At 39.9% G+C, this 25313-nt stretch overlaps 2 protein-coding genes across 4 annotated transcripts in view; both read left to right on the top strand.

Moving 5' to 3' along the window:
* The first annotated feature begins 1139 nt into the window (after positions 1-1139).
* lhcgr (luteinizing hormone/choriogonadotropin receptor) lies at positions 1140-8967 on the top strand. 2 transcript variants are annotated; one of them, XM_085478032.1, is made up of 11 exons: positions 1140-1435; positions 2972-3043; positions 3308-3382; positions 3475-3549; positions 3681-3755; positions 3863-3940; positions 4038-4106; positions 4203-4277; positions 5173-5358; positions 5580-5648; positions 5879-8967. In XM_085478032.1, exons 1-11 carry the CDS (start codon positions 1272-1274, stop codon positions 6972-6974), a joined length of 2034 nt encoding a protein of 677 aa, XP_085334158.1. In that variant the 5' UTR covers positions 1140-1271; the 3' UTR covers positions 6975-8967. The 2 variants fall into 2 exon arrangements, with proteins under 2 accessions (XP_085334158.1, XP_085334157.1); XM_085478031.1 differs by having other exon boundaries at positions 5876-8967.
* A 4314-nt stretch (positions 8968-13281) lies between these two features.
* Positions 13282-25313, top strand: part of mertka (c-mer proto-oncogene tyrosine kinase a) — a 28392-nt gene continuing 16360 nt past the window's right edge. For both annotated transcript variants that reach the window (XM_085478029.1, XM_085478028.1), the window contains exons 1-5: positions 13282-13511; positions 13920-14211; positions 14297-14397; positions 19576-19867; positions 19953-20053. In XM_085478029.1, the coding sequence (XP_085334155.1) occupies positions 13430-13511; positions 13920-14211; positions 14297-14397; positions 19576-19867; positions 19953-20053 (868 nt within the window). In that variant the 5' untranslated portion in view covers positions 13282-13429. The remainder of the gene's footprint in view (positions 13512-13919; positions 14212-14296; positions 14398-19575; positions 19868-19952; positions 20054-25313) is intronic.

Here is a 25313-nt window from a genome sequence, read left to right as displayed (position 1 = left end):
ACCCAGTAGAGATATTACGACAGTGCAAAAAATACAATTAAATAAAACAAACAACAACCTGGCACTGTCTTCCCAGCAGAGAAGCAACGGACCCTCTTTGGTCGTCGCACTGGTTTATCTTGTGGAAAGAGTGCTTGGAATTAAGTCCATCAATAACTTTAGCATTAGTTCAACCATGCCCAAAAGAAAGATCATCCGACACGTTTCACTGATTGAGCAGTTAAGTAAGGAAACTTTTAAAAAATACACTGATTTTTAATTAAATCCTACGCTTTTCGCAGATATGTCTCCATCAAAAATTTTGTTTGAACAAGTGGAGTTTCAAATACCTTGTTGTTATGCTCAGTTTTCAAACAGCCATCTAGATCATTACCATGTTTCTAATTTAATATATACTGAATATACTCTTTCAGTATAACGACTTAAAACAGGTTGTGTTTCAAGGCTACACAATGTTGCCTTGCCTTTATCAGCAACAGCCCTATAACGGGCGCCAAACGAGATACAGTTATGGGAGGCTTCTGACTATGGGTCACACTGTTCTTCCGAGGGACACAGTCATCGACTTTGGATCTTTATGTGCATGCCAAACGAAATCTTCATTTTAACTATCCTAAAATACACTCCAATTACAGACACAAGGGTTAGCAAACTCAACAGTGAGGGAAAAGTGGCTCTGAAAGCATCCAATCACAGCAAAACCATTGCCAGGGGAGGAAGATAATTGAACATCAAAGGTTATTGTCTCTTGGATGTTTGCGGTTTACTTTCAGATACTTTCTCATTACGCCAGTTTAGCCTATCTTAAACGATACACCGTCACAATGATCTACGTATGTTCTTTTAACCAAGGTCACTGCTGCAAGTCTAACTGGGGATCCAGATGATTGTGTTTACAAGCAGATGTGCTCATAGAAAACGTATAAATCCGGTAATAATGTATCCAGTTGTTAAAAACGTCTGCGCTCTGTTTTGGGGTGCTTTAATACGCAATCATGTCTACATTAACCTTACTTAGAATAGACCTAATAATGAATCGTCATCATAAAAAGAAAAAAAAAAATTACAGGGCTCAACTTTGCGATCACGTGTCACTTTCCTTTTCGGATGCTTATAAAAAATCTCTTTGCGACACAAGAGCCACTTGATAGGAAGCTGGAGGTCAGGTGATTGAGATTCAAAGCGCGATTAAAGGGAAGCAACTTCTTGTTGATGAAGGGACATTCAGTCGACATCTCAGCTTCTGCGAAGTTTTCCAGAAAGCACCAACGATGTGGACATCGCCGTCAGTATCCCTGCTCCTGTTCCTCTCATTGTTCCATGGATGCAGGAATTTCGTGTGCCCGAGGATCTGCCGATGTTTCTCCAATGCAATCAGGTGCAACAATATAACACAAGGGGCAGCTCCAGTGATGGACCACAGGGATAGAAGATTGTAAGTTGGCAACATGTGGAATAATGCGCTTACAGGGTGGATCTTTTTTTTTTTTTTTAAGGCAGCTAATTCGTGTGATTAAGCAATTGCCATTATTATTCCGCGCGTATTTATGCACGGGGCTAAGATCCGCACTGAAACGTCTTTCTTGTTTAGCTCTGCTGTGCTGTTTGTAGAGTTAACAGTGATCAAATCACGCTTCATCACATTTTTAAACCTGTTGTAAGTGGCCTTAATATTGAGCACCCATTTAAAACGGATTTTGGTTCCAGTATTTATTGTACACTTGGGGGGGGTCTCAGGTGTAACCTTTGATCATTCAACAACCATTACCAGTACTCTGGCATAAAAACATTTTTGGAAGCAATCTCTGCACTCTGAATGTATTCCAAATCAGTCTTAACATACAAACATTATTCCAACACTGCATCTAGTTTCACCAAGTGGCAGTATCTTTTTCTTGTTTTCTTTTATCCTCAACTTTAGCCATGGAAGCACTTTGTATGTTTCTAATTTAAGCATCAGTGGTATGATAAAGTCTGCTTCATTAAAAAACATCAAGAACAAAAAAGACCCCATCCAAACATACACACCTGCTCTGTCAGTAGTATTGTGTGCATGCGTTTTCTGGTAGATAAAACAAAGGCCAGCTGTGTTCTTGTTTTCTTGTGCATCTTCCTGTGAGAACTTTTTATGTTTTACATTCAGACCACTCTAAGTCTTCATAATATTGAGAGATAAATCTGGATCGATCCCTACTGGAGAGTGAAGAACGTCTGCTTCCAAGCATGGACTGTATTTATTTCATTTAAGTAGTACATCACACCCTTTTTTCTTTTTTTTAAAAACACAGTCCCCTGCATGTGTCCAGCTTAATTACCGATGAAGCAAATGTCAAGTTGCTCTCACACATTGTGAGTACACCTCTTTTTGTATGCTTTTCTGGACATTACAGCTCACTTGTTGAGTTTACTGTCAAAAGCCTTGAAGGTGGGTAATCTTGACCTCCTCTTCAGTAACAGAGTACACAACACCTTGACCCTCTTGTGATTAACGTCTGTGAACACCAAGGCTGGCAGCTTTGTGTGTCTATCAAATGCTGCCAGTAATTCTATACACTCGCTCCTGGAACTTTCTGTTCTACCAAATTACAACTTCTATTTGTTTATGATATTGACAGACCATTTCTGTTAGCTGGGAATAATGTATATGTTGCAGATGTGGAAATGTTGCTCACTGGTGGGAAGAGAACTTGCTCTATGCTTATTATGAATGCCTCAAACAACCTAAATGGTGCATTTCTGTTAGAGATAAAAAACAAAACTAAAAAAAACAAAACAGTGTGTCCAGACAGGCTGTAAACAAAACCTAGGAAAATTTCGTTCTAATTGAACACTAAATAGTTGCTATGACAAAACCTGTGCCATGGCTACACTTACCTTTTTGTCACAGAGCCTCAGATGATTTTAAGATGTCACTACGTCTCTATTACATCATTAAACTGTCCTCCCAATCTTTTTATGCCTCCTTTCGCAGGTTTCTTTATCATCTGTCTTTGCAAACAATTTCCAGCCATTCCTTTGAAGGTTTAAAAGGAGTCCAGAGGATGTACGTATCACATTTCTTTTGCTGAAAAATTCCGACTCACTTGTGATACTGCTTAAGTGAGGAACAATATGATGAAAATTCATGCTCCAAATATAAGAAGATTTGGGTTTTGCATCAGATAAACTAATTATTGCAGTGTCTCTGCTTTGTTTTTTGTGGCAAATCTCATAAAAATGGTTGCAGTGTGTTTATACTGCACATTAGTCTGACAGTGTGACGTAAATGTTAAGAAGAATCTCACTATTTATTTTCTGCTGTACACAGAGAGATTACTCAAAGCGTAACCCTGAAAACCATTGAGACATTAGCATTTAACAACCTCCTCAGCCTCTCTGAAATGTAAGTCTTTTCTGTGATTCTCCCAGTCCATTAAAGTCACGATTACTGTAGTGCACCCCGGTATGGACTGTATGCTCTGTACTGCTTTGCAGCTCAATCCAGAACACAAGAAGTCTCATGCACATTGGCAGAGGAGCATTTAACAACCTCCCCAAACTTCGCTACTTGTGAGACAACTTAAAATTTATTTATTCATTTGTCAGTTTTTAAAAATTCCTACAGTGCAGTCTGACTTGCAACAAACTTTTTTTTTCATCTTTGTCAAATGAAAGTGACACATTGCTCTTTTTATTTACAGGAGTATTTCAAATACCGGTATTGCAGTTTTTCCTGATGTCACATCAATCAGTTCACTTGAATCTGAGTTCGTCTTGTGAGTAAATTTCTTGTTATATTCATAGAGACTAATACAAAGGAAATCTTCAGTGTTACTGCAAGTCCAGTTTCAACTTATTATTACACTTATTACTATTTTTGCAGGGATATATGCGACAACATCTTCCTTCTAGAAATACCCACAAACGCTTTCACTGGAATGTCAAAGGAATATGTTACAATGTGAGTATTGCAATGTATAGGACACTTTCACTTATTTTGAAATTGTATTATAGCAGTCCAGAAAGTTTGAACATGCAAATGTTTCTTACATTTTCAGGAACCTGTACAACAATGGCATAAGAAAAATACACGAGCATGCCTTCAACGGAACAAAGATAGATAAGCTGTATTTGTTTCATTTTACCACATTATGTCTAATTTCTGTTTAAAATTCTTCTTTTGCACCATTAAAGTTTTGCTCCTTGTGTTCTGCTATGTTTAGGGTATTAAAAAATAATCGAAACCTTAGAGTGATCCATAAAGATGCTTTCACAGGAGGCACGGGCCCTGGAGTCTTGTAAGTTTTTATTTGTATACTCCTAAAAGTCACTTTGTGCTAAGTTTATTTTGATTTATTGAGGAAAGCTAAAGGAAACCCAGCCAGGGTGGGGGGTAGGGTGTTCAACAAGCCTAGAGCCAACAAATGAGAAGTTTGCGTCAGGGCGGGTATCCGGTGTAGAATCTTTGAAACATCAAATATTGGGCTCATCATGAGGACAGAGCACAAGAGAGGCGAAGAAGAACTTGCAGGCATGGTGGAGTGGGTTGTCAGGAGAGGGCATGGTTGGGACATGTGACAGAAAGATAGCAACAGTGAAAGGGAAGGTTCAGAAGATGGTGATGGCACCATGATGTATAGTTTGGAGATGGCTACTCTGAAAGTTAGAGAGGTAATGCTGAAGTAGTCTGGACATGTGCAGAGGAGGGACAGTGAATATATTGGACAAAGGATGCTGAAGATGGAGATCCCAGGCAGGAGAAGAAGAATAAGATTTGTGGATATGGTGAAGAAGGACATTTAAGCAGAGTTTGTGTGACAGAGGAGGGTACTAGAGAAAGGGTGTGGTGGAGGCAGATGATCTTCTGTTTTGGCCCCTAAAGCGAGCAGCTGAAAGGAAAGAAGAAATGGGGGAAGAAGAATAGGGAAGCAAAAGGAGGAAGATGCTTACTAAACACACCAGTTAAACTTTAAGACTCGACACAGGCTGTATTCAGTGTCTGGACATGGTCTTACTCTCCCGAATTGCTTTTATGTCCTTCATAATTTTCATGTAATCTTCAAAGAACACACTGTGGACTTCAGCTCAGCAGAGAGAAACAGTAACAGTCTGATGAACAATGGCAGTGTAAAACAGCACAGTGGACACAAAAACTCTGTCACACTGTATTAATGTCGGTTATTTTTTTCACAGGGATGTTTCTGCCACAGCTCTCACAAAGCTGCCATCACAGGGACTGGAGTCAGTTCTAGTGTTGTTTGCTCAGTCCGCCTACACCTTGAAGAGTCTGCCTCCTCTGCAGGGACTGTGGAGTCTGCGAGAAGCTCATCTCACCTACAACAGCCACTGCTGTGCACTGCTGAACTGGAACACTCACAGGTAACTTACACTGTGCATGCTCAAAGCTCAACCCTACCCCATGACTCTTTGAATTTCCATGCAGTAGTCTAAATTTAAGTCCATCAAAATCAGAATCCTTTGCTTATTAAGCCATGCTGAATTGCGTTACACAATATATCACAGGTTTCACAAACATCTGCACCTGAAATATGCCATGTAATGGTGACATAACTTTTTATTATGTTCTTGCTTTTCTACAGAGACTTACCAATTAATCCTGTGTGGAATAACAGCTCTACAGCCTGTATTGAGAGAGATCCAGCCGGCAGGTAAATCATTTGATTCAGCAATATTTACCTGTCCTAAATCTCATTTTTATTTTTACTCTAATAAACTTTACACCTTATTGAAATCAACTTACAAGTGTGTTTGAAATGGATTTGCCCCTTGGTTTACTTTACTTACCATACTTCACTTATTTTAAGATATCTTCATTCTGAGCTCTTTATTTAAACAATATCTTCTTTTTTTTTTCCATTTAAATCTCCTTCAAAAGCAGGGTTCAGCCTGTAATCGGAGGGTTAACAGACACATCTCTACTTACGGGCGTGCCGTACTTCTCGGAAGGTGACCTGCTTGCTGAAGATGAAAGCTATGAAGATGTGAATTTCCACTATCCAGAACTGGACCTCTGCCAGACCACCCTCACTCTGGTTTGCACACCTGAGGCAGATGCTTTCAACCCCTGTGAAGACATCGCGGGTTTCAGTTTTCTCAGAGTAGCTATTTGGTTCATCAATTTATTGGCTATTACAGGTAATCTGACAGTGCTGCTGGTCTTCTTCAGCAGCCGGAACAAGCTGACAGTACCTCGCTTCCTCATGTGCCACCTGGCTTTTGCAGACCTTTGCATTGGGGTCTACCTTCTGATGATAGCTACTGTAGACTTGCGTACTCGTGGTAGCTACAGTCAGCACGCCATTGAATGGCAGACAGGACCTGGTTGTAGTGCTGCTGGCTTCCTGTCAGTTTTTGGTGGGGAGCTGTCAGTTTACACACTTTCTACCATCATCCTGGAGCGTTGGCACACCATCACCAATGCTATGCAGGTAGAGCGCCACCTGGTTCTTATGCAAGCTGCAGGCATAATGGCAGTAGGTTGGCTCATCTGTCTGGGGATGGGGATACTGCCCTTGATTGGTGTCAGTAGCTACACCAAAGTCAGCATGTGCTTACCCATGGACATAGAGACTCCTTTGGCTCAGGCTTTTGTCATAATTATCCTGCTCCTCAATGTGGGCGCCTTCCTCGTTGTTTGCGTTTGCTATGTGCTGATCTACCTGGCTGTAAAAAACCCTGACTTACCCAGAAGAAGTGCAGACACCAGGATCGCACAGCGCATGGCGGTACTCATCTTCACGGATTTTCTGTGCATGGCACCCATCTCCTTCTTTGCCATCTCTGCTGCTTTTAAGTTTCCCCTCATCACAGTTACCAACTCCAAAATTCTGTTGGTCCTCTTTTTTCCCATCAATTCGTGTGCCAATCCCTTCCTCTATGCTATCTTCACTAAAGCTTTCAGAAAGGATGCTTATAAACTCATGAGTACCATAGGCTGCTGTATAAACAAGGCTGCTCATACAGAAAGGAAATAGAAAAGAAATGCATACAAATTTCCAATTGCATCAAACAGTAAATGTCTGTATTATATATATCAGCATCATATACAGTGTTGGTCAAGTTACTTGAAAAAAGTAATCAGTAACTAATTACTGATTACTTCCCCCAAAAAGTAATCCCGTTACTTTACTGATGACTTATTTTCAAAAGTAATTAATTACTTAGTTACTTAGTTACTTTTTAAAAACACGATTTACAACCTGAATAGGTGATAAAGCGATGGATCTTTCAGCCCAATTCTACTTTTTCTGCATAATCCAGCTTACAAAGTGTAATCAAATGGAAAAGTGTCTTTTGAACTCTTGTTTTATTAGTTTTAATCTTTTAACTTTATGCATCAAGCAAAAATTTAATTATATGCAACATTCTCTGACTGGAAGAAATTTGTTTAACATTTAAACCTATTTTCTGCACATTCCAGCACATAAAATAAAATATTATTTTGTGTTTACACTCAGTCTTTCAAATAGATGCCATTAAAACACAGCAGAAAATAAATAAAGTCAAAGACTAGCGGTCCTGTTGCTCTATTTTCACCTATAAAGCAGGAGTGGGGTAGGCGGAGGTTTGCCTAAAATAACGGTCTTAGTAACGCAGCATTCCTACGGGAAAGTAACGGTAATCTAATTACCGTTTTTGCAATAGTAATCCCTTACTTTGCTCGTTACTTGAAAAAAGTAATCGTATTACAGAAACGCATTACAACTAACGAGTTACTGCCCATCTCTGATCATATATAGTCTAATACTGTGACTTACTCTTGAAAGTAGTCTGCTCCATCATCTTGTTTACTTCATATGTAATTCATTGTTGCATGAGTATGCAGAAGGAGCCACTTTCATAAGCATAAGAATGTAAGTGAGACTAGCCATACATATACAGTTAGATAAATAATTTATTGGACTAAGACAGTTGTTGACCAGAAAATTTTTGGCTTTTATTTTTTTATTTTTTTGCATTTCCTGATTAAGAATTACAGAAATTTCAGTACTCCATTTTGAGATGGTCAAAAATAATTGGACAGTTGACTGACAAGTGATTCAATGACAAAGCGATGCCTATTTCCTTGTTATTTAATGACAAATTAAGTACTCACACTAATGCACAGGTTGAATGCATGGTTGAAACTTAATTTTATAGCTTTTCACTGTCATTTTAAAAATGAGACCCAAATGAATGTATGTGCAAATGAGGGAGACTTATGATTTAAATCATGTTACATTATCAGTCAAACATGGTGGAGGCAATTTTATCGCTGTATAACAATGTATGGCTGTCAGTGAGTCTGGATCAGAGGTGATTATTGATGATGTATCTGCTGATATAAGTAGCAGAATGAACTGTTAAGTGTGCTGGGCCATGATCTCTGCTCAGATTCAACCAAATGCTGCACAGCCAATCAGACAGTGCTTCACAGTACAGATGGACAATGACCCAAAGCACACTGCACAAGCAGAGAGAGTTTCTCAAGGCAAAGAAATGGGATATTCTTCAGTGGTCAAGTCAGCTTCTCAGTTACTGAAGACAAAACTGAGAGACCCACAAACAAGAAGCAACTGAAAGCAGCTGCAGTAAAGGCCTGGGAGAGTATTTCAAGGGAGGCAGTCATTAATAGTAAATGATTAAAGTATTAAAATGTCCCTTGTATTTAGGTTTATGTTACTTTGTACAATTATTTTTGAGCCTCTGATTTTTTTTTTTTTTTTGTAAAAATAAAAAAATAACTGGAAGTCTGTGCTTGAATCTCATCAGTATGTGAGGACTCAGGGCTGTGTGTCGGACAGGGTCGTCTGCAGTACGGTGGCCCCACAGGGAACGGTTCTGGCTCCGTTCCTCTTCACCATCTACACTGCAGACTTCTCCCACAATTCCACCCAGTGCTTCCTGCAGAAGTTCTCTGATGACTCTGCAATAGTCGGCCTCATCACTGATGGGGACGACAAGGAGTACAGAGGACTGACTCAAGACTTTGTGGACTGGTGCCAGCTGAACTACCTCCAGATCAACGCCAGTAAAACCAAGGAGCTGGTGGTAGACTTCCGCAGGCACAAGCATTCTCCACTGCAACCACTGAACATCCAGGGTATGGACATTGAGGCTGTGGACAGCTACAGGTACCTTGGTGTTCATCTGAACAACAGACTGGACTGGACTCATAACTCAGACGCCCTCTACAGGAAAGGGCAGAGCAGGCTGTACCTGCTGCGGAGACTCAGGTCGTTTGGAGTGGAGGGCCCACTCCTGAAGACCTTCTATGACTCTGTTGTGGCTTCTGCTATCTTTTATGGCGTGGTCTGCTGGGGTGGCAGCATCTCTGCTGGGGACAGGAAGAGACTGAACAGGGTGATCCGAAGGGCCAGCTCTGTTCTAGGATGCCCTCTGGACCCAGTGGAGGTGGTGAGTGACAGGAGAACGGCGGCTAAGCTGTCATCCCTGATGGACAACATCTCCCACCCCATGCAGCAGACTGTGACAGCACTGAGCAGCTCCTTCAGTGGGAGACTGCGGCACCCACGGTGTGGGACGGAGAGATTTCGCAGGTCTTTCCTCCCCACTGCTGTCGGACTCCACAACAAAGACTTTAACTGAACAAACACACACATCCACACATGTGCAATAACACTAAGTGCAATAATCTTTTCTGGCATCGTTGTATTTTTACTCAGTTGTATATAGCATTCGTATTCTATTTTTATCTTATTGTATATTTTTATTCTATTTTATTCTACTGTATATAGTATATTATTTTATTCTATTCTGTACAGTTGTGTACTGTATTTATTCTTATTGTATTCTAATTTTTGCGTCATAACTTTTGCACTGTCCACTTCCTGCTGTGACAAAACAAATTTCCCACGTGTGGGACTAATAAAGGTTATCTTATCTTATCTTATCTTATCTTATCTTGATTGTTTGATTTTAAATCCACTGTAGTGGTGTACAGGGACAAAACTACAACATGTGTGTCTGTGTCCAGCAAATTATGGATCTAATTTTTAAAAAATAAACATTTACTTAAGGTTTTTTTTCTCTTCTTTTTCCATATCTTGACTGCACAAGCAAGTATTCCACGGAAAAGGTAATCAGGATGTGAGAATAAGTAATCCTACACAGGAATTAGACTGTATGTAATACTGTGTCAAACCTCGTACCTGAAAGAGGAAGGAGATACAAACATCTGTCATGATGATGCTGATGCACTTTTGGAGATGGTCTGGTGTGTAATTAGAAAGTATGAGCAATTATGAATTTGCATTCTGTGAAGTTGCACAAAGAACTGAGTAATATCTAGTATATGATATCGTCTCTCAAATCCTACTTGAGTTTAAACCCACTCCACAGGTGTTTCCAGAGGAGAGTGCTGACTGGTCAGGAGAGAGAAAGTTAAAATGTAACCGTTAACACTGATAATGTTTGGTGAAGCTTTACAATGAGAAATGAATTCAATTTAAAAAGAAAATCAAGGTAGAAAAGGGTATAACAATGGTTCACTTTAATAGTCGAAGCTTACAGTAGCTTGCAAAAGTATTCGGCCCCCTTGAAATTTTCCACATTTTGTCACATTACAGCCACAAACATGAATCAATTTTATTGGAATTCCACGTGAAAGACCAATACAAAGTGGCAAACACGTGAGAAGTGGAACCAAAATCATACATGATTCCAAACATTTTTTACAAATAAATAACTGAAAAGTTGGGTATGCGTAATTATTCAACCCCCTGAGTCAATACTTTGTAGAACCACCTTTTGCTGCAGTTACAGCTGCCAGTCTTTTAGGGTATGTCTCTACGAGCTTTGCACATCTAGAGACTGAAATCCTTGCCCATTCATCTTTGCAAAACAGCTCCAGCTCAGTCAGATTAGATGGACAGCGTTTGTGAACAGCAGTTTTCAGATCTTGCCACAGATTCTCGATTGGATTTAGATCTGGACTTTGACTGGGCCATCCTAACACATGGATATGTTTTGTTTTAAACCACTCCATTGTTGCCCTGGCTTTATGTTTAGGGTCGTTGTCCTGCTGGAAGGTGAACCTCCACACCAGTCTCAAGTCTTTTGTAATGTATAAAGTAAGAAATAAATTGCTTCCAAAAGAAATGTATGTAAGAAATGTAAATTGTTCATAAAAAGAAAAGGTGGGTATAACTTAAGAGGGAAATGGAATTTAAAAATACAAAGTGCTAGAACAACTTTAAAAACTATGTCTATCTCAATTGCAGGAGTTAAATTATGGAACAGTCTAACAGAAGAAATAAAAGAAAGTAAAAATGTAACATGGTAGACTAATGTGCCTGTGTTAATTCAGCTCCATATTATTGTGTGAAGTTGCACTGGGTTGGGAGTGGTTTTGTGTGTGTGTCACATTTTTGGTGAGCCAATGGCTGGAATGGGGTTGGACTAATTAGAGGCAGGTGTACTTGATTGCACTGATACACTGGTCTACTTATAGCCCACACTACAAACACTGCTGTGTCGTTTTGTCTCTCTGTGCAGGTATGTAATGTGATGAAATCAGATATGTTTGAGATGGATGGGTTTTGTGCTATGAATTCTATAGTGAATGTGTCGTTTTGTCTCTCTGTGCAGGCCAGGGCTTATTATATGCCACAGCCTAAAGGCAGCAGAGTTGCAGAGGCTAGAGTGACCACTGGCTATATGCTTGCAGGGTGGTGGGTCTCCAAAGACAACTTCTAACCCTTTTAAAGGCAACACGTGGAGTGCAACTGGCCGTGTGGCATAGCTGGCTCTGGCCTTGGGACTGTGTGTTTTTATACGATTCATAAATGGAACACTGGACTGTTTGATCTTTTATCTTTTGATATTTTTTGTCAAATTATCTTTTAGAACTTTATTGACTGTCATCTTTTTGCCCACGACTGAGACGGTTGGTCAGACCTAGAGTCTTTCTTTGGGTGTGTTACAAAAACATAAACCAGTTTAAATTAAAATATAAAAACCTAATTTTAAATAAGTATAAGAATGAAGCAAACAGGGTTAACCCAGGACGGTAATGTTGCTGGTAACGGTGTTGTAGTTCTTTTTTTGTTTTGTTTGTTTGTTTGTTTTTCCATAACTTGTGAATCTGCAAATTTGGGTAGGGAAAGATAAGTATATACTTCTGCCTACTCCTTTTCAAACAAATAATGGAATGATATCTTGTAATGATTGTGAAGACATGTTTGAAATAAAAATGAACTGAACTGAAATGTGTGCTATTTAACTAAAAATGCAGCCAAGGTGGGTTTTTGTTTTGTTTTTTAAAATAAACATTTTAAAATATTTACAGAACAATCAGGTGTTCTCCATCAAATTTGATGCCACACAAATTATTTGTGCCACTATGCGATAAAGGAGAACAACAGCCTGATACCTGCAGGCCTGACAACAGGAGATTTAGCACTCCTGTAACACCTGTAACATTCAGTAGTCACCTCATTGTTCTGACACACACAACAAAACTATTGACTACACTACACACTAACTACACAAGATTTTCGCTAAACGTCAAAAATCTCTCACATCACTCCTAAAACTTCCCCCCTTCCTAAACAACTAAATGCCATGTTCCCCGCTGTTTTTCTACTCCCTGTCTTTCTTGCTCCCTTTCCTTTCCCCTAGTCATGTCTGTCACGTATGTAACAACTGAAAATAAAATACACAATAATAATAACAAAAAGAAAAAATGTTGACTCTCAGCATTACTGTTCACGAGAAAATACAGTAATGTGATAAAAACAAGCACCTAAACTCCAGTAACTGAACAGTGTTCCTAGAACATGACTGAAATTTCAACAACAGCTTCTAAATGGACCTTGGATTCTTATTCTATTTGTGGAAGATCAGTAGCAAAAGTGACCACGTGGTGGAGTAGTTTGATTTAGTAGTAGCTTTTGTTTTGTTGTTATTTTTGTAACTCTAAGATTAAAGAGATCTTGTGTTCCTCTGTAGGTTTCATATAAGTTTTTCTTATTAGGTAATAGATTATTTGCAACTTTTTTCAATAGAAATTAAGAAAACAATAGAAAAGAAATAACAGAAAAATAAATACTAACTATATTATCTAGTTTTATTGAGTGATTGTAATAATCCTGCTTTTACAGCTGACTTCAGGCTGACTTTCAGTATTTCCCACAGACAGCATAAAGATATATCATCTATATGTTCTATAGTCTCTAGTATTTCCACACGCAGTCCCGCCTTCGTGGGATTCCATCTGTGACGTCCCACTTGGTAAGCGTTTTTCCCCCTCTTCAGCTACGTGGTGTTGCAACTATTTACACAAGCGACGCTGAAGCCACTCTGCTGGGTGATGTTGGATATTGTCGCAGCTGAATTGTGCGTTTTGGCACAATCCCGTCATATTTAAAACGCTTGCGGACCTGTGCTGTGGGACGAAAAGAAGCAGTTTAAGTTCTCGGGACCGGTCATGGCAAAGAAATCAGAAAAACCCGATTGGGTGGTTTTGTTTTCTACGACTATAGCAATACTTGTGTGGATTCCTGTCAGCGGTAAGTTGTTAATTTTCTTTCAAAGACTGTGTTTTGCTGAACTGACATCATTCTCATAAAGTTCAGAGCTCGGTCCGGGTCTCCTGTCCACTACTTTGCAGAGAGAGAAGTATGACGGACCGCAGCTGGGACAGATTTAAATATCTGATTAAATAGTTTTGTATCAGTCGCTGGAAAACCGAGAAGGTTTCTTTGGATTTCTTTTTGTAGCATTTTGCTTTTTAATTAAGTCACAAAATGTGGCATAAACGGAACGGTGGGAGTGAGAGCGCGTCAGGATAGCTATAAATTAAAAATCCCGTGAGTTATAATTCATAGAAAAGTTTCAAAAATGCTGACTGCATAAACTGTATTTCCATTTTACCATTTATTCATTCTAACATAAGCTAACATGCCTTTTGTAAACAGCACAACCTTCCGGGACCTCGGAGCCTCTTGTGATACCTCGAGTTGTTTCTCGGATGTATCTGAGTCCAGATGAGCTCAGGAAACTCCGCTTTAAGCCCACCGTAGGCACCATTCAGCTGTCAGAGGGCCATGAAGCCAAACTGAACTGTTCCATTGAAATTCCTGATACCAGACTGGAGCCCGCCATCCTGTGGGTGAAGGATAGTAAGGAGCTGTCGCCAAACATCCATGTGGTGATGTATGAGCTCCACTCCATCACAGATGGGGTATCAACTCTCCTCTCCACTGTCATGTATGTATCACATGAAGGTGAAATGTGTGTGATATGACAGGTTAGGTACATAAACTGAAGTGTCCTTATGCATTACATATTACAGCATTAAACATGTGCAGAGAGTGGATGCTGGAGATTATCATTGCCGACTGAGTATCAGCAACATGTTGGTAGAGTCTGATCCGATCAGCATTCGGGTAGAAGGTGAGTTTTAGTATCCAGAGTATTCAAAACTTCTTTGTCCACACGTTTCTCAGTTCTTTCACACTTCTTTAATCTGACTTAGGGCTGCCAACATTTGTCAAGCAACCAGAGGACATGTCTGCATGACTTTCCGCAAGAGTCTGTTTCTTAGACCATGCACAAGTGAGGAGCACTGCTTTCCACCAATGTTCATGACGACCTTCTGAATGACTTCAAAGGTGTACTTAAGTTCCTTTGGATAGTCTATGTTGAGGGCAAAAAGAAGACCCATCAGCATGGAAATGGCACTCAGGACATCCCTCAGATTAGACAGGATTACTGCCGCATAAAGGACAACCAACACATCGATGATGCCTTTTTTTTTCACCATCACAATGCCAACTTTCAACTCTTAGTAAACGTGTCTTCAATATCTGTGGGTTATAAAAGGGTTCAAAGACAAAAAGAACAAAAAAATATTTACCATACTTGACTTAGAAAAATACACAATGTCCCTTGTGCTTTAGAATTCATGTCTTTCCAAAGAAGAGCCATACTGATGCCTTGGATGATGGTGATTGACTTTGGGTAACACTTATTAGTTGTTGAAGTTTTTTTCAGAATGAGATATGCACCCCCATGTTACAAATCCATTTCTTGCTTTAAACAAAGACCATGTTCATAATTAACAGAGCATGTCTTCATTTGCAGAATGCAAACAAAAATTTAAATTTAAATTTACCTGTGCTAAATATTGGCTGTGCTCTGAGTCAAATGTAACTGAGAATACATGAAATGTGAAAACTGAAGCTAAACTGCAGGATCAGAATGTGGCTCCACAGACAATGCTTCTTTAATCAGTAACAGATTTTTTTTCCTCTTATATCAGCATGAAAAAAGAGCAGGTTGGCTGGACAGGTTGCATAACTGGCACTGAATATCAACATCCAGCTTTACCCAGCTGTCCAATGACCCTGGGCCAGTGACCTTTAACTGCTTACCCAGTCTACACAATCTCTTTTCCAGGGTCCAGGACATTTCACCCAAGTATTGCCCCCGACAGCTGTAGTAGCCACTGCAACCCCTTAAATAACCTAATATCTCAGCCATTACAATATACAATGTGAGAAATCAAACGCAAAGCTGTAGTGAACAGTACAGCAGCGAAATGTCAAAGACCCTGGTGAAGACATGAGTAAACACAAGAAACTAACATTAATGCTAGTTTGCCAGTTAGTATCTCTGAAACCCAGACCAAATCCAGTGTCACAGATCTCATAATAATACATTTGGTAAGGAAAGAGTATAGATGTTATCTTGTGGCATCCACAGGGAGTAGGGTGTTAACCCTTTGAGTTAAAGCCTAAAGTCTGCACTTCAATCACATCTTGATTGTTTGATTTAAATCCACTCTGGTGGTGTAATTATTGAATTAACTAAAAGAAACGATGCTAACCTTCACAGTCTTGAAAGTGTGTGAGGGATCTTCCTTAAGAAAATGAGGTCCTCTGTCCTCTTCCTTTGTGTAGAGCTCTGGTCAAAGAAGTCAAAAAGAAAACAATAAAACTTTTTAAACAGTATTTATGAAGCATGTAGACAGCTACAAATTCACAGCTTTTTGCTAAATAATTCCATCAATATATGATTATCATTGGAGATAACTGGGTCAATTACACCTGTCTTGTTTGTTTTAATATTTTTGATATCTTTTAATTTGAGTCAGGCTGATCAGCACATTCAAGCAGAATATGATACCCAACCTATCACCAATATACACCGATTCTGTAAAAGTTAACACACTAAGTGTCCAGTTGTGAAATATGATGACAGACTTTACTTATCAGCTTTCTTTGAAAGAGTTCATCAGTTGAACTGGATAACCTAAAACTTAAACAAAGGAGAACATTTAGCAGTTGAACACTTACATCATCATCGAAGCATTTTATGAGCCTATAGCCCTGCTATGCCGCTCTTGGTTTTGTACAGTTCCATGAACCTCTCCATATTGGTCAAGCACAGCAAAGCGGGACCCTTTCAGGTCAACAGATGTGAGTTGGGCAAATTCTGCTTCAGCCTGAGCAATGGAAGAAGAGGGGTGGGGAGTACAGGCAGAATTTTTTAAAAATGCTTTGAGACCTAAATTTAAGCAAACTGTCATCTGAGGCCCATTAGAGAAAACACACACACACACACATAAGCAAACAAACAAAAAGATGCACGTTATCTGCTGTTCAGCGAACAAGCATGTTCAGAGAACAACAAGCTCTGTCTTGAAATCTTTTAAAGTAGAATGAGTGTGAAAACGACTCTTATGTGACAAACCTTCAGTTATGGATTTTATTACAACCACAAGACCCTAAAAAGTCTGCTCCATTGCTTTTGTTAATGAATCATTTGTTGGTAGCGTTTCTGAATATTTAGTTTATGCCACCTGCATGTGATCATCGATAGCGCAATATTACTTCTTCAGAAGTTACCCTGACACTACAATCTTTATATCATTTGTTCTACAGAGCTATTAAATTACAATATAATCTGTGGTGTTTCCCGTATGAAAAAATACACAAAAGGTAACTTACCATTTGACTCCATTGACAAAAATAAATGCCCAGCATCAAGTTTGGCTTCACAGACCTAAAATAAAATAAAGATATATGTTATAATTATATTGTTGTATATAAACAATGTTATTATTGTTACAACACAGGGAATGCAGTTAAATTAAAAGCTAAATTATGCACACACACACACACACACACACACACACACACACACACACACACACACACACACACACACACACAATCAGAAACAACCCAAGGGACTTCTGCAGTATACCATGCCAAAAATCAGTGTCTCTGATACCAATTATTAGTTATTATTCATTATTAATTATTAGTATGGAAACTCACACAATTTGGTCATACTGATCACAAGAGTTCAAAAATATGGAGCTGTTGTTAAGCATAAAGTATTTCAGGGAAAGTAATAATTGTACAATATCATTACTGCAAGAAATAATCACACTGGAGGACAATCTGATAAAAACTAATATAATGCTGGTTTGCAGACCATATTTTGTCTCAATCCTCAGTGCACTCTTGCAGCTTAGCATGCAGCAGTACATAACAACTTAAGTGATTACATAGGGGTAAACAGATGACATCAAGCATAGCAGTCCTGCCAAAAGTTATTTTTGAACCCAGTCAGTTATTGGAAATATTGCCAAAATGAACTTCCACCAAAATACAACAGCCTGTGAACTTGAAAGAAATTTACAAGTACAATATGAAATGAGCTTTATTAATTAGCTGAATTAGCTTGCTAATATCGCAACAGTGGTTGAATGTGAAACCTTAAAGCTAGAGGCACAATACTTTTGATTTTGTCCGTGCTACATTAAACCCATAAAAAAGGCCACATGTCAGTTTATTAGGTTAAGTTTTGTCATGACACACAAGCTGGACCTTGTCGGCTAAAGTTACATTAGCTAAAGCAAACATTTTGGTAAAATAGAAAAAGACGCCTCATGCCATAAATTCAAAACATGTTCCAACTTTTGTAGCTCTCTTTCCTTATAGTTACGACCAATGTTACTCACCTTGAAAGCAGATTCCAATGAAGACAGTTAGAAAACGTCCAAGTAAAGTGACCATGTTGTTAACCGCTAATTCCCAAGAGGGTTATTGATCCCCTGTTGATCCTCTACCCAATCACACAAGCCAAGGTGTGGGTCACAATCAGCCAAGGTTTCGAGTTAACCCATTGCAAAACCTGACCCCACTTTATCATGTGATTTACTGAGATCAAATGGCCCAGGATGTGAGAGAAACCTAAAGAAGTCCAGACGCTTTTCTTTCCAAGCTCCATAGACTACGATGACTTAAATGACTGAGAACCTTCACAGACATTTTGGACCAGCAGCTGTTTCTTTCCTTCTTCATACTTTTACTTTATGTCTTTCTGGTATAAGTTAACCTTGGTTTCATCTGTACAAAACTTTTTGTAAAGCTGGTCAGATTCTTTTAGATGTTTTCTAGCAAAGTGTCATTTGGCCTTCTTGTTTTTGAGTGTGACCAGTAGTTCGTTGCTCATTGTAAACCATCTGTATTGTAATTTTTGAAGTCGTCTGTTGGCCGTAGATCATGATATTGTTACGTCTACCTCCTTGATAGTGTTCTTGACTTGATTAGATGTAGTTTTGAAGCTGTTTTTCTTCACCATGGAAATAATTCTGTGATCACGCACTTTAGTTCTCTGTGGTCTTTCAGGGCTTTCATTGGTCCTGAACTGGTCAGTTTATTGCTTCTTTTTAAGAATTGTGCTGTCTCTCTAATAGCTTCATTTTGTTTCATCAACCTAATGATGACCCCCCTCACCGGTATGGACATCTCTTTGGTCTTGTATTTAAAATTACCAGGAAAAGCTATAACCCCCCCCCCCCCCCCCCCCCCCCCAACAACAATACATCAAATCAACTCCAGATATTATGTTTGCTTCATTTGTCATGAAATGAAAGGCCTACCCTGACCATGAAAGTTCTTATCATTCAACTGATAGTAAACTTTTAGTCCCTGAAAATGGGAGACTGTGTATAAAACACCCAGTACGAAATGTTCCCTAAAGTTGTCATGTTCATATCACTTTATGTGTTAGATCAGGACAGAACTGAAAGACATTAGTTTAAGTTTTAAAACAGAATTAACCAGAGAATTCAGGGAATTTGTCTTGACTAACTGATTATTTCACTCTACATTAATGTTAACATCAATGTAGGCTTTTTTTTTTGTCATGACTGCCTGCAGGTTTCCCCAACCTTATAAACAGTTCATCTATATAATGACTGAAAATGGTACCACTGACTAACAATGGGTCGTGAGGTCATTGTTAGGCAATGGTACTAGTTTCGGTCTGAAAAAGTCACTGGGATGGGTGAAGAAACGTTTCTCACAGTGAAAACGAAATATCCAGATGTTGTTGGAATGTTTTAAATTAATAATCAGTTGTTTGAGAAAACCCCTTCCCACCAAACTTCAAATCTTACTTTACTTACTGTCAGACCTACTCTACATTGTTTTAAAGCTTAGCAGTGTTCCATGAAATATTTTCTTGTAAAATCAATACCATATCTTTATCAAGTATATTTCCCTTTTACCATTTATTCATTCTAACATAAGCTAACATGCCTTTTGTAAACAGCACAACCTTCCGGGACCTCGGAGCCTCTTGTGATACCTCGAGTTGTTTCTCGGATGTATCTGAGTCCAGATGAGCTCAGGAAACTCCGCTTTAAGCCCACCGTAGGCACCATTCAGCTGTCAGAGGGCCATGAAGCCAAACTGAACTGTTCCATTGAAATTCCTGATACCAGACTGGAGCCCGCCATCCTGTGGGTGAAGGATAGTAAGGAGCTGTCGCCAAACATCCATGTGGTGATGAATGAGCTCCACTCCATCACAGATGGGGTATCAACTCTCCTCTCCACTGTCATGTATGTATCACATGAAGGTGAAATGTGTGTGATATGACAGGTTAGGTACATAAACTGAAGTGTTTTTATGCATTACATATTACAGCATTAAACATGTGCAGAGAGTGGATGCTGGAGATTATCGATGCCGACTGAGTATCAGCAACATGTTGGTAGAGTCTGATCCGATCAGCATTCGGGTAGAAGGTGAGTTTTAGTATCCAGAGTATTCAAAACTTCTTTGTCCACACGTTTCTCAGTTCTTTCACACTTCTTTAATCTGACTTAGGTCTGCCAACATTTGTCCAGCAACCAGAGGACAAGAACGTAACAATATAGTTTTACAAGTCTGGGGATTAGGCTAGCTTAGCATTAAGACTGTAAATTTTCCCAAAACACCACATTTTGCAGATTCTCATGACCATTAAAAGTGATCGGAAAAATAAGGGCAGCAAAGATTTGCTTGACAGTATTTCAATTTTGAACCTTAACCAACAGGCCACGAGACATGCTGCATTTTGGTTTCTCTATGAACAAACAAACAGTTTAGAGTTAGGTTCTTAATTTGTTGAACAAATTTTTAGTTTTTTCTCTGTACACCACTACACTGTCATTATGTCTTTATCAAACAATCCAGATGAGATTGAAGCGCAGACATCCAGTTTTAATTCTACTGCTTTTACAAAAAAATTGCATTAACTAAGAATTCGAACCAGTTTTATACCCAGTCCATTTACAGAGGCTCAAGGCTTGTGGATGTCTTTTATTATTCAAATTTGTATTTAATAAGAGCAATCATGCTCTATTGTGTTGAGGTCAGGTGACTGACCTGCACATTGAAGAATATCCCATTTCTTTTGCTTGAGAAACTCTTGGATTGCTTTTCGTGTGCTTTGGACCTTCACTCCATTTGTAGTGTGATGAGCTCTCTGATCAGTTTTGCAGCATTTGAATCTGAGGAGAGACCATAATCCTTTAAACTTCACAGTTAATCCCACTACTATCAACAGTAGTGGGATTTTTGCTGAGAGTAGATTATTATATTCATATTTTAAAGACAGTATTATTTATGTAGCATAGTGGATGGCATTTGGGCGTTCTCTTTATCCAAATCTTTAATTTGCCTGCCCAAGTCAAGGAGCTTAGCCCGGTTTCTCTTCCTTCTGGCTAATTCAAAAGAGATAATAGCACTCCTTAAATAGGCCTTAAAGGCCTCCCAAAGTGTAGCAGGCTTAGTTTCTGAGTTGTCATTTACATCAAAATACAGAGAGATCCGTGTTTCGAAATATTCATGAAAATCCTATAGAGGGTTTAGCCAATCGAAGTTAAGCCTCCATGTTTGCTGTGGTCTAGTTGCATTTTGGATGTTTAAGGTTAATGTGACAGGGGAGTGGTCCGAGATGACAATATTGTGATATTTTGTGTCAATGACATACAGCATTAATTTGGCATCCAAAAGAAAGTAGTCACTTCTACTATATGAATTATGCCTAGTTGAAAAGAAAGAGTAATCCCTACCAGTGGGGTTTGCAATTCTCCAAACATCAGACACATTCGAATTATCAGTAAAAGTGTTAAGAAAAGCACTGGAGTTGTTCCTGACCTACTTAGTTAAAGAAGACCTGTCAAGGTAGGGGTCCAACACACAATTAAAATCATGGTTAAAATCATCATTAAAATCTAAGACATGGTGCAGCACAAACCAGCACAAACGTAGCACAAAAGTTTGACATCAAATTTGTTTGATTTGGGTAATGTGGGGGGGCTGGTTGACCTCTGATGACCTCTAGAAATTTTTATTAATATCTTTAAAATGATAGCGGCACAAATGAAATTTTTGCAGCACAAACCAGCACAAACGTAGCACAAATGTTTGATACCACTTTTGTTGGATTTGAAGAAGGTGGGGGGGCCAACTTCACTCACGTTCGAAGTTTGGGCTTCACCATTGTCGAGAAGCTCCAAGAAATATATCCACAGTATTCAGCAGGTTATGAATTTGATGAAAAAATGTGTTTGAGCACGTCAAACACATTTTCACCAGCTATCCTGGGGGACTTCACGCGCACATGCCTCACTAGCGCCCCCAAGGAGTGAATCATTCTTAATGGAGATTTTTTTTTTCCTATGATGTTTCAGCCGGGCCTCACTCTCACTTCTTGATTCAGAATGACATGCCAGTCTTGCCCCAGATTCATCTTTGACACATAAACAAATCAGTTTGAGAGTGGTGACGATGTGTGTTGCTGGTTTGTGCTCTGCCTTTGTATTATAGATTAATAACAGCAGGGCTGAGTCAGTGCTGTCATAACCTTGAAGACTGGTTGTTTTTGTTTCACGCTGCCCTGAAGTGCTACATGATTCACTCAAAAATCTCAACTGCAGGTGTGGATAAATGCACTCGGTTCAGCTGTGAAGCTAACAACACAAAGGGCATCACCACATCCAGAGAAGCACACGTCAGTGTTATGAAGCCCATGCCAATGCTTTACAAGATGGTAGCTGATACTGGGTTGTTATTGTTTGTTTTTTTTGGTGTTTTCTAGTTCGTCCCAGACCTCCCACTCATGTTACTGTGACAGAGAGGCAGTCCAATAAGCTGACGTTGAGCTGGACTCCTGGGCACGATGGCTTCTCTCCACTCACCACGTGCCGAATCAGAGTAAGCCCCATGTTTAATCCAAACTGTGCCATTGTTTAACAGCGTCATACTGATCACATGTTCTCCGATCTAAGGTTAGAGAGGTCAGTCGGAGGGAAGGGGAAGTGACGACCACCAGGTTCATCAACGTCACAGTGCCGCCTTTTCACAGTGAAGTCCCTGGACTGCAGGCTATGACGAAGTACAACCTGAGTGTTTCCTGCAGTAACGAACAGGGCACCTCTCCAAACAGCAAGTGGGTCGAGAGCAACACCACAGAAGGAGGTGTGTTGATGCTACAGGAACGATTTGAAGGTTGAATTATAATGCACACCAAGAAAACTTTAACAATGCAAAGTATTCCTAAATGAAATTAAACTCATCCCAGCATTTAAAACCCAGCATATAAAAATGCTCAGTCTGTGTTTGTCTTACAAACGATGATGATATTTACAATACAGGACCTGTGTGTTGTGCTCCTGCCTCCTTCCCATCATTCTTGTTTAGCTTTCAGGAGCACTGTGTAATTAACTGACTACTTTACTATCCAAAATGTGCTTAATGTAAGCTTGCTCACAGTTGCAGTGCAATAATAACTGGAATTTTCTGCACTTGCACAACTACCTGATCTGCCCACAGCAAGCCCTGTTCAGAAAATAATTGGACAGTTGACTGACAAGGTGATGCCTACTCCCTTGATATTTCATGACAAATTAAAGTACTCATACTAATGCACAGGTTGAATGCATGGTTTTCACTGTTTAAAAATGAGGCCAGAATTAATGTGTGTGCAAATGAGGGAGACTTATGATTTAAATCATGTTACATTATCAGTCAAACATGGTGGAGGCAATGTTATGGCGCTATAGCAATGTATGGCTGTCAGTGAGTCTGGATCAGAGGTGATTATTGACGATGTATCTGCTGATATAAGTAGCAGAATGAACTGTTAAGTGTGCTGGGCCATGATCTCTGCTCAGATTCAACCAAATGCTGCACAGCCAATCAGACAGTGCTTCACAGTACAGATGGACAATGACCCAAAGCACACTGCACAAGCAGAGAGAGTTTCTCAAGGCAAAGAAATGGGATATTCTTCAGTGGCCAAGTCAGCTTCTCAGTTACTGAAGACAAAACTGAGAGACCCACAAACAAGAAGCAACTGAAAGCAGCTGCAGTAAAGGCCTGGGAGAGTATTTCAAGGGAGGCAGTCATTAATTATAAATGATTAAAGTATTAAAACATCCCTTGTGTTTAGGTTTATGTTACTTTGTACAATTACTTTTGAGCCTCTGATTTTTTATTGTTTTTTGAAAAACAATTGAACTGGAAGTCTGTGCTTGAATCTTATCTTGATTGTTTGATTTAAAATCCACTGTAGTGGTGTACAGGGACAAAACTACAACATGTGTGTCTGTGTCCAGCAAATTATGGATCTAACTTTCAAAACCAAACATTTACTTTAAGTTTTTGTTTTCCTCCTTTTCCATATCTGGACTGCACAAGTAAGTATTCCACGGAAAAGGCAATCGGGATGTGAGAATGAGTGATCCTACACAGGAATTAAACTGCATGTAATACTGTGTCAAACCTCGTACCTGAAAGAGGAAGGAGATACAAACATCTGTCAAGAAGATGCTGATGCACTTTTGGAGATGGTCTGATTTGTTATCAGAAAGTATAAGCACTTGTGAATTTGCATTCTGTGAAGTTGCACAAAGAACTGAGTAATATCTAGTATATGATATCGTCTCAAAAATCCTGCTTGAGTTTAAACCCACTCCACAGGTGTTTCCAGAGGAGAGTGCTGACTGGTCAGGAGAGAGAAAGTTAAAATGTAACCGTTAACACTGATAATGTTTGGTGAAGCTTTACAATGAGAAATGCAATGTGGCCATCAATCAATAATGCCAAACAAGAATCTACAGAAGAAAGCTTGATGGACGTTGAAGTGTTGCTTTTTCGACTCCTCTCAAGAATACATTTTGAACCTACTGCTCTCTGGCAGGTAGCTCCGTGGTTTTAAATGCACCTTAGAACACACATGCATCAACACTACATATGAATGGGCGGAGGGAGGTTTGGAGTCTTTACACCCCCGTTCTCTGTTGCCCGTCGGGGCAGGGGTGCTGGGAGGAGGAGTTGGCTGTCCGATTGGGGTCTGGAATGTGGGGCCTCCCTGCTACTGTGGAGTTGGGGGCAGTCTGCTTCTCTCCACCCCAGGGAAAAGGGTAACACCTCCTGGTTCTGGGTGCAGTTTACCCCTCTAGCGGTAAGGGTACCTAGATCTGGGGTGCAGAGTAAGTTTGGGGAGTGTGATTGTGTGTACAGTGTCTCTCTATGTCTGTCTCTAGGTTGGGTGAGTGCTGAATATTTGCATATGTGTGCATGGGGGTCGGAATGGATGTTCGTATCTGTGTGTGCCTGTTTGTCTGTGTCTATATGTCAGGTCCGGTATTAGACGCCACCTCTCTAGGGACATCTCAGGCCCTCCAAGGTATGGATGCTATCTCCGCCCACCACTCCCAATGCTGGTGCCCTCAGACATCGGTGCATTGGTGGCTCTTGGTGTTCGGGGCTGGGCATTCAGGTACGCACCGGCTCACTCCCAGTGACTGCTTGTCGGTGAGGCCCCTTTGGGGGTGGGGTACCCTCTGCCTCTGGACCTGGGGCTCGGTCCACTCTGGCACAGGTGGCTGCTGGCGGAGCTCACAGGCACGTCATTGCAAACCCCTCTGGCTTCTGTTATTCGGCTGCTGGGTGACCCCTCATCTCAGGCTCTCCTCAGCTCTTTCCGAGAGAGTCGCACGGTTCCTCTTCCCCGCT

The sequence above is a fragment of the Copadichromis virginalis genome, linkage group LG13 (genome assembly GCF_057382275.1).
Source record: "Copadichromis virginalis isolate Kocher_CV1m ecotype Utaka linkage group LG13, C_Virginalis_male_GT1.1, whole genome shotgun sequence".
In the NCBI taxonomy this organism is placed as follows: Eukaryota; Metazoa; Chordata; class Actinopteri; order Cichliformes; family Cichlidae; genus Copadichromis; species Copadichromis virginalis.
Note: the sequence above shows the minus strand (reverse complement) of the source record. Positions and strands in the feature narration are given on the sequence as shown.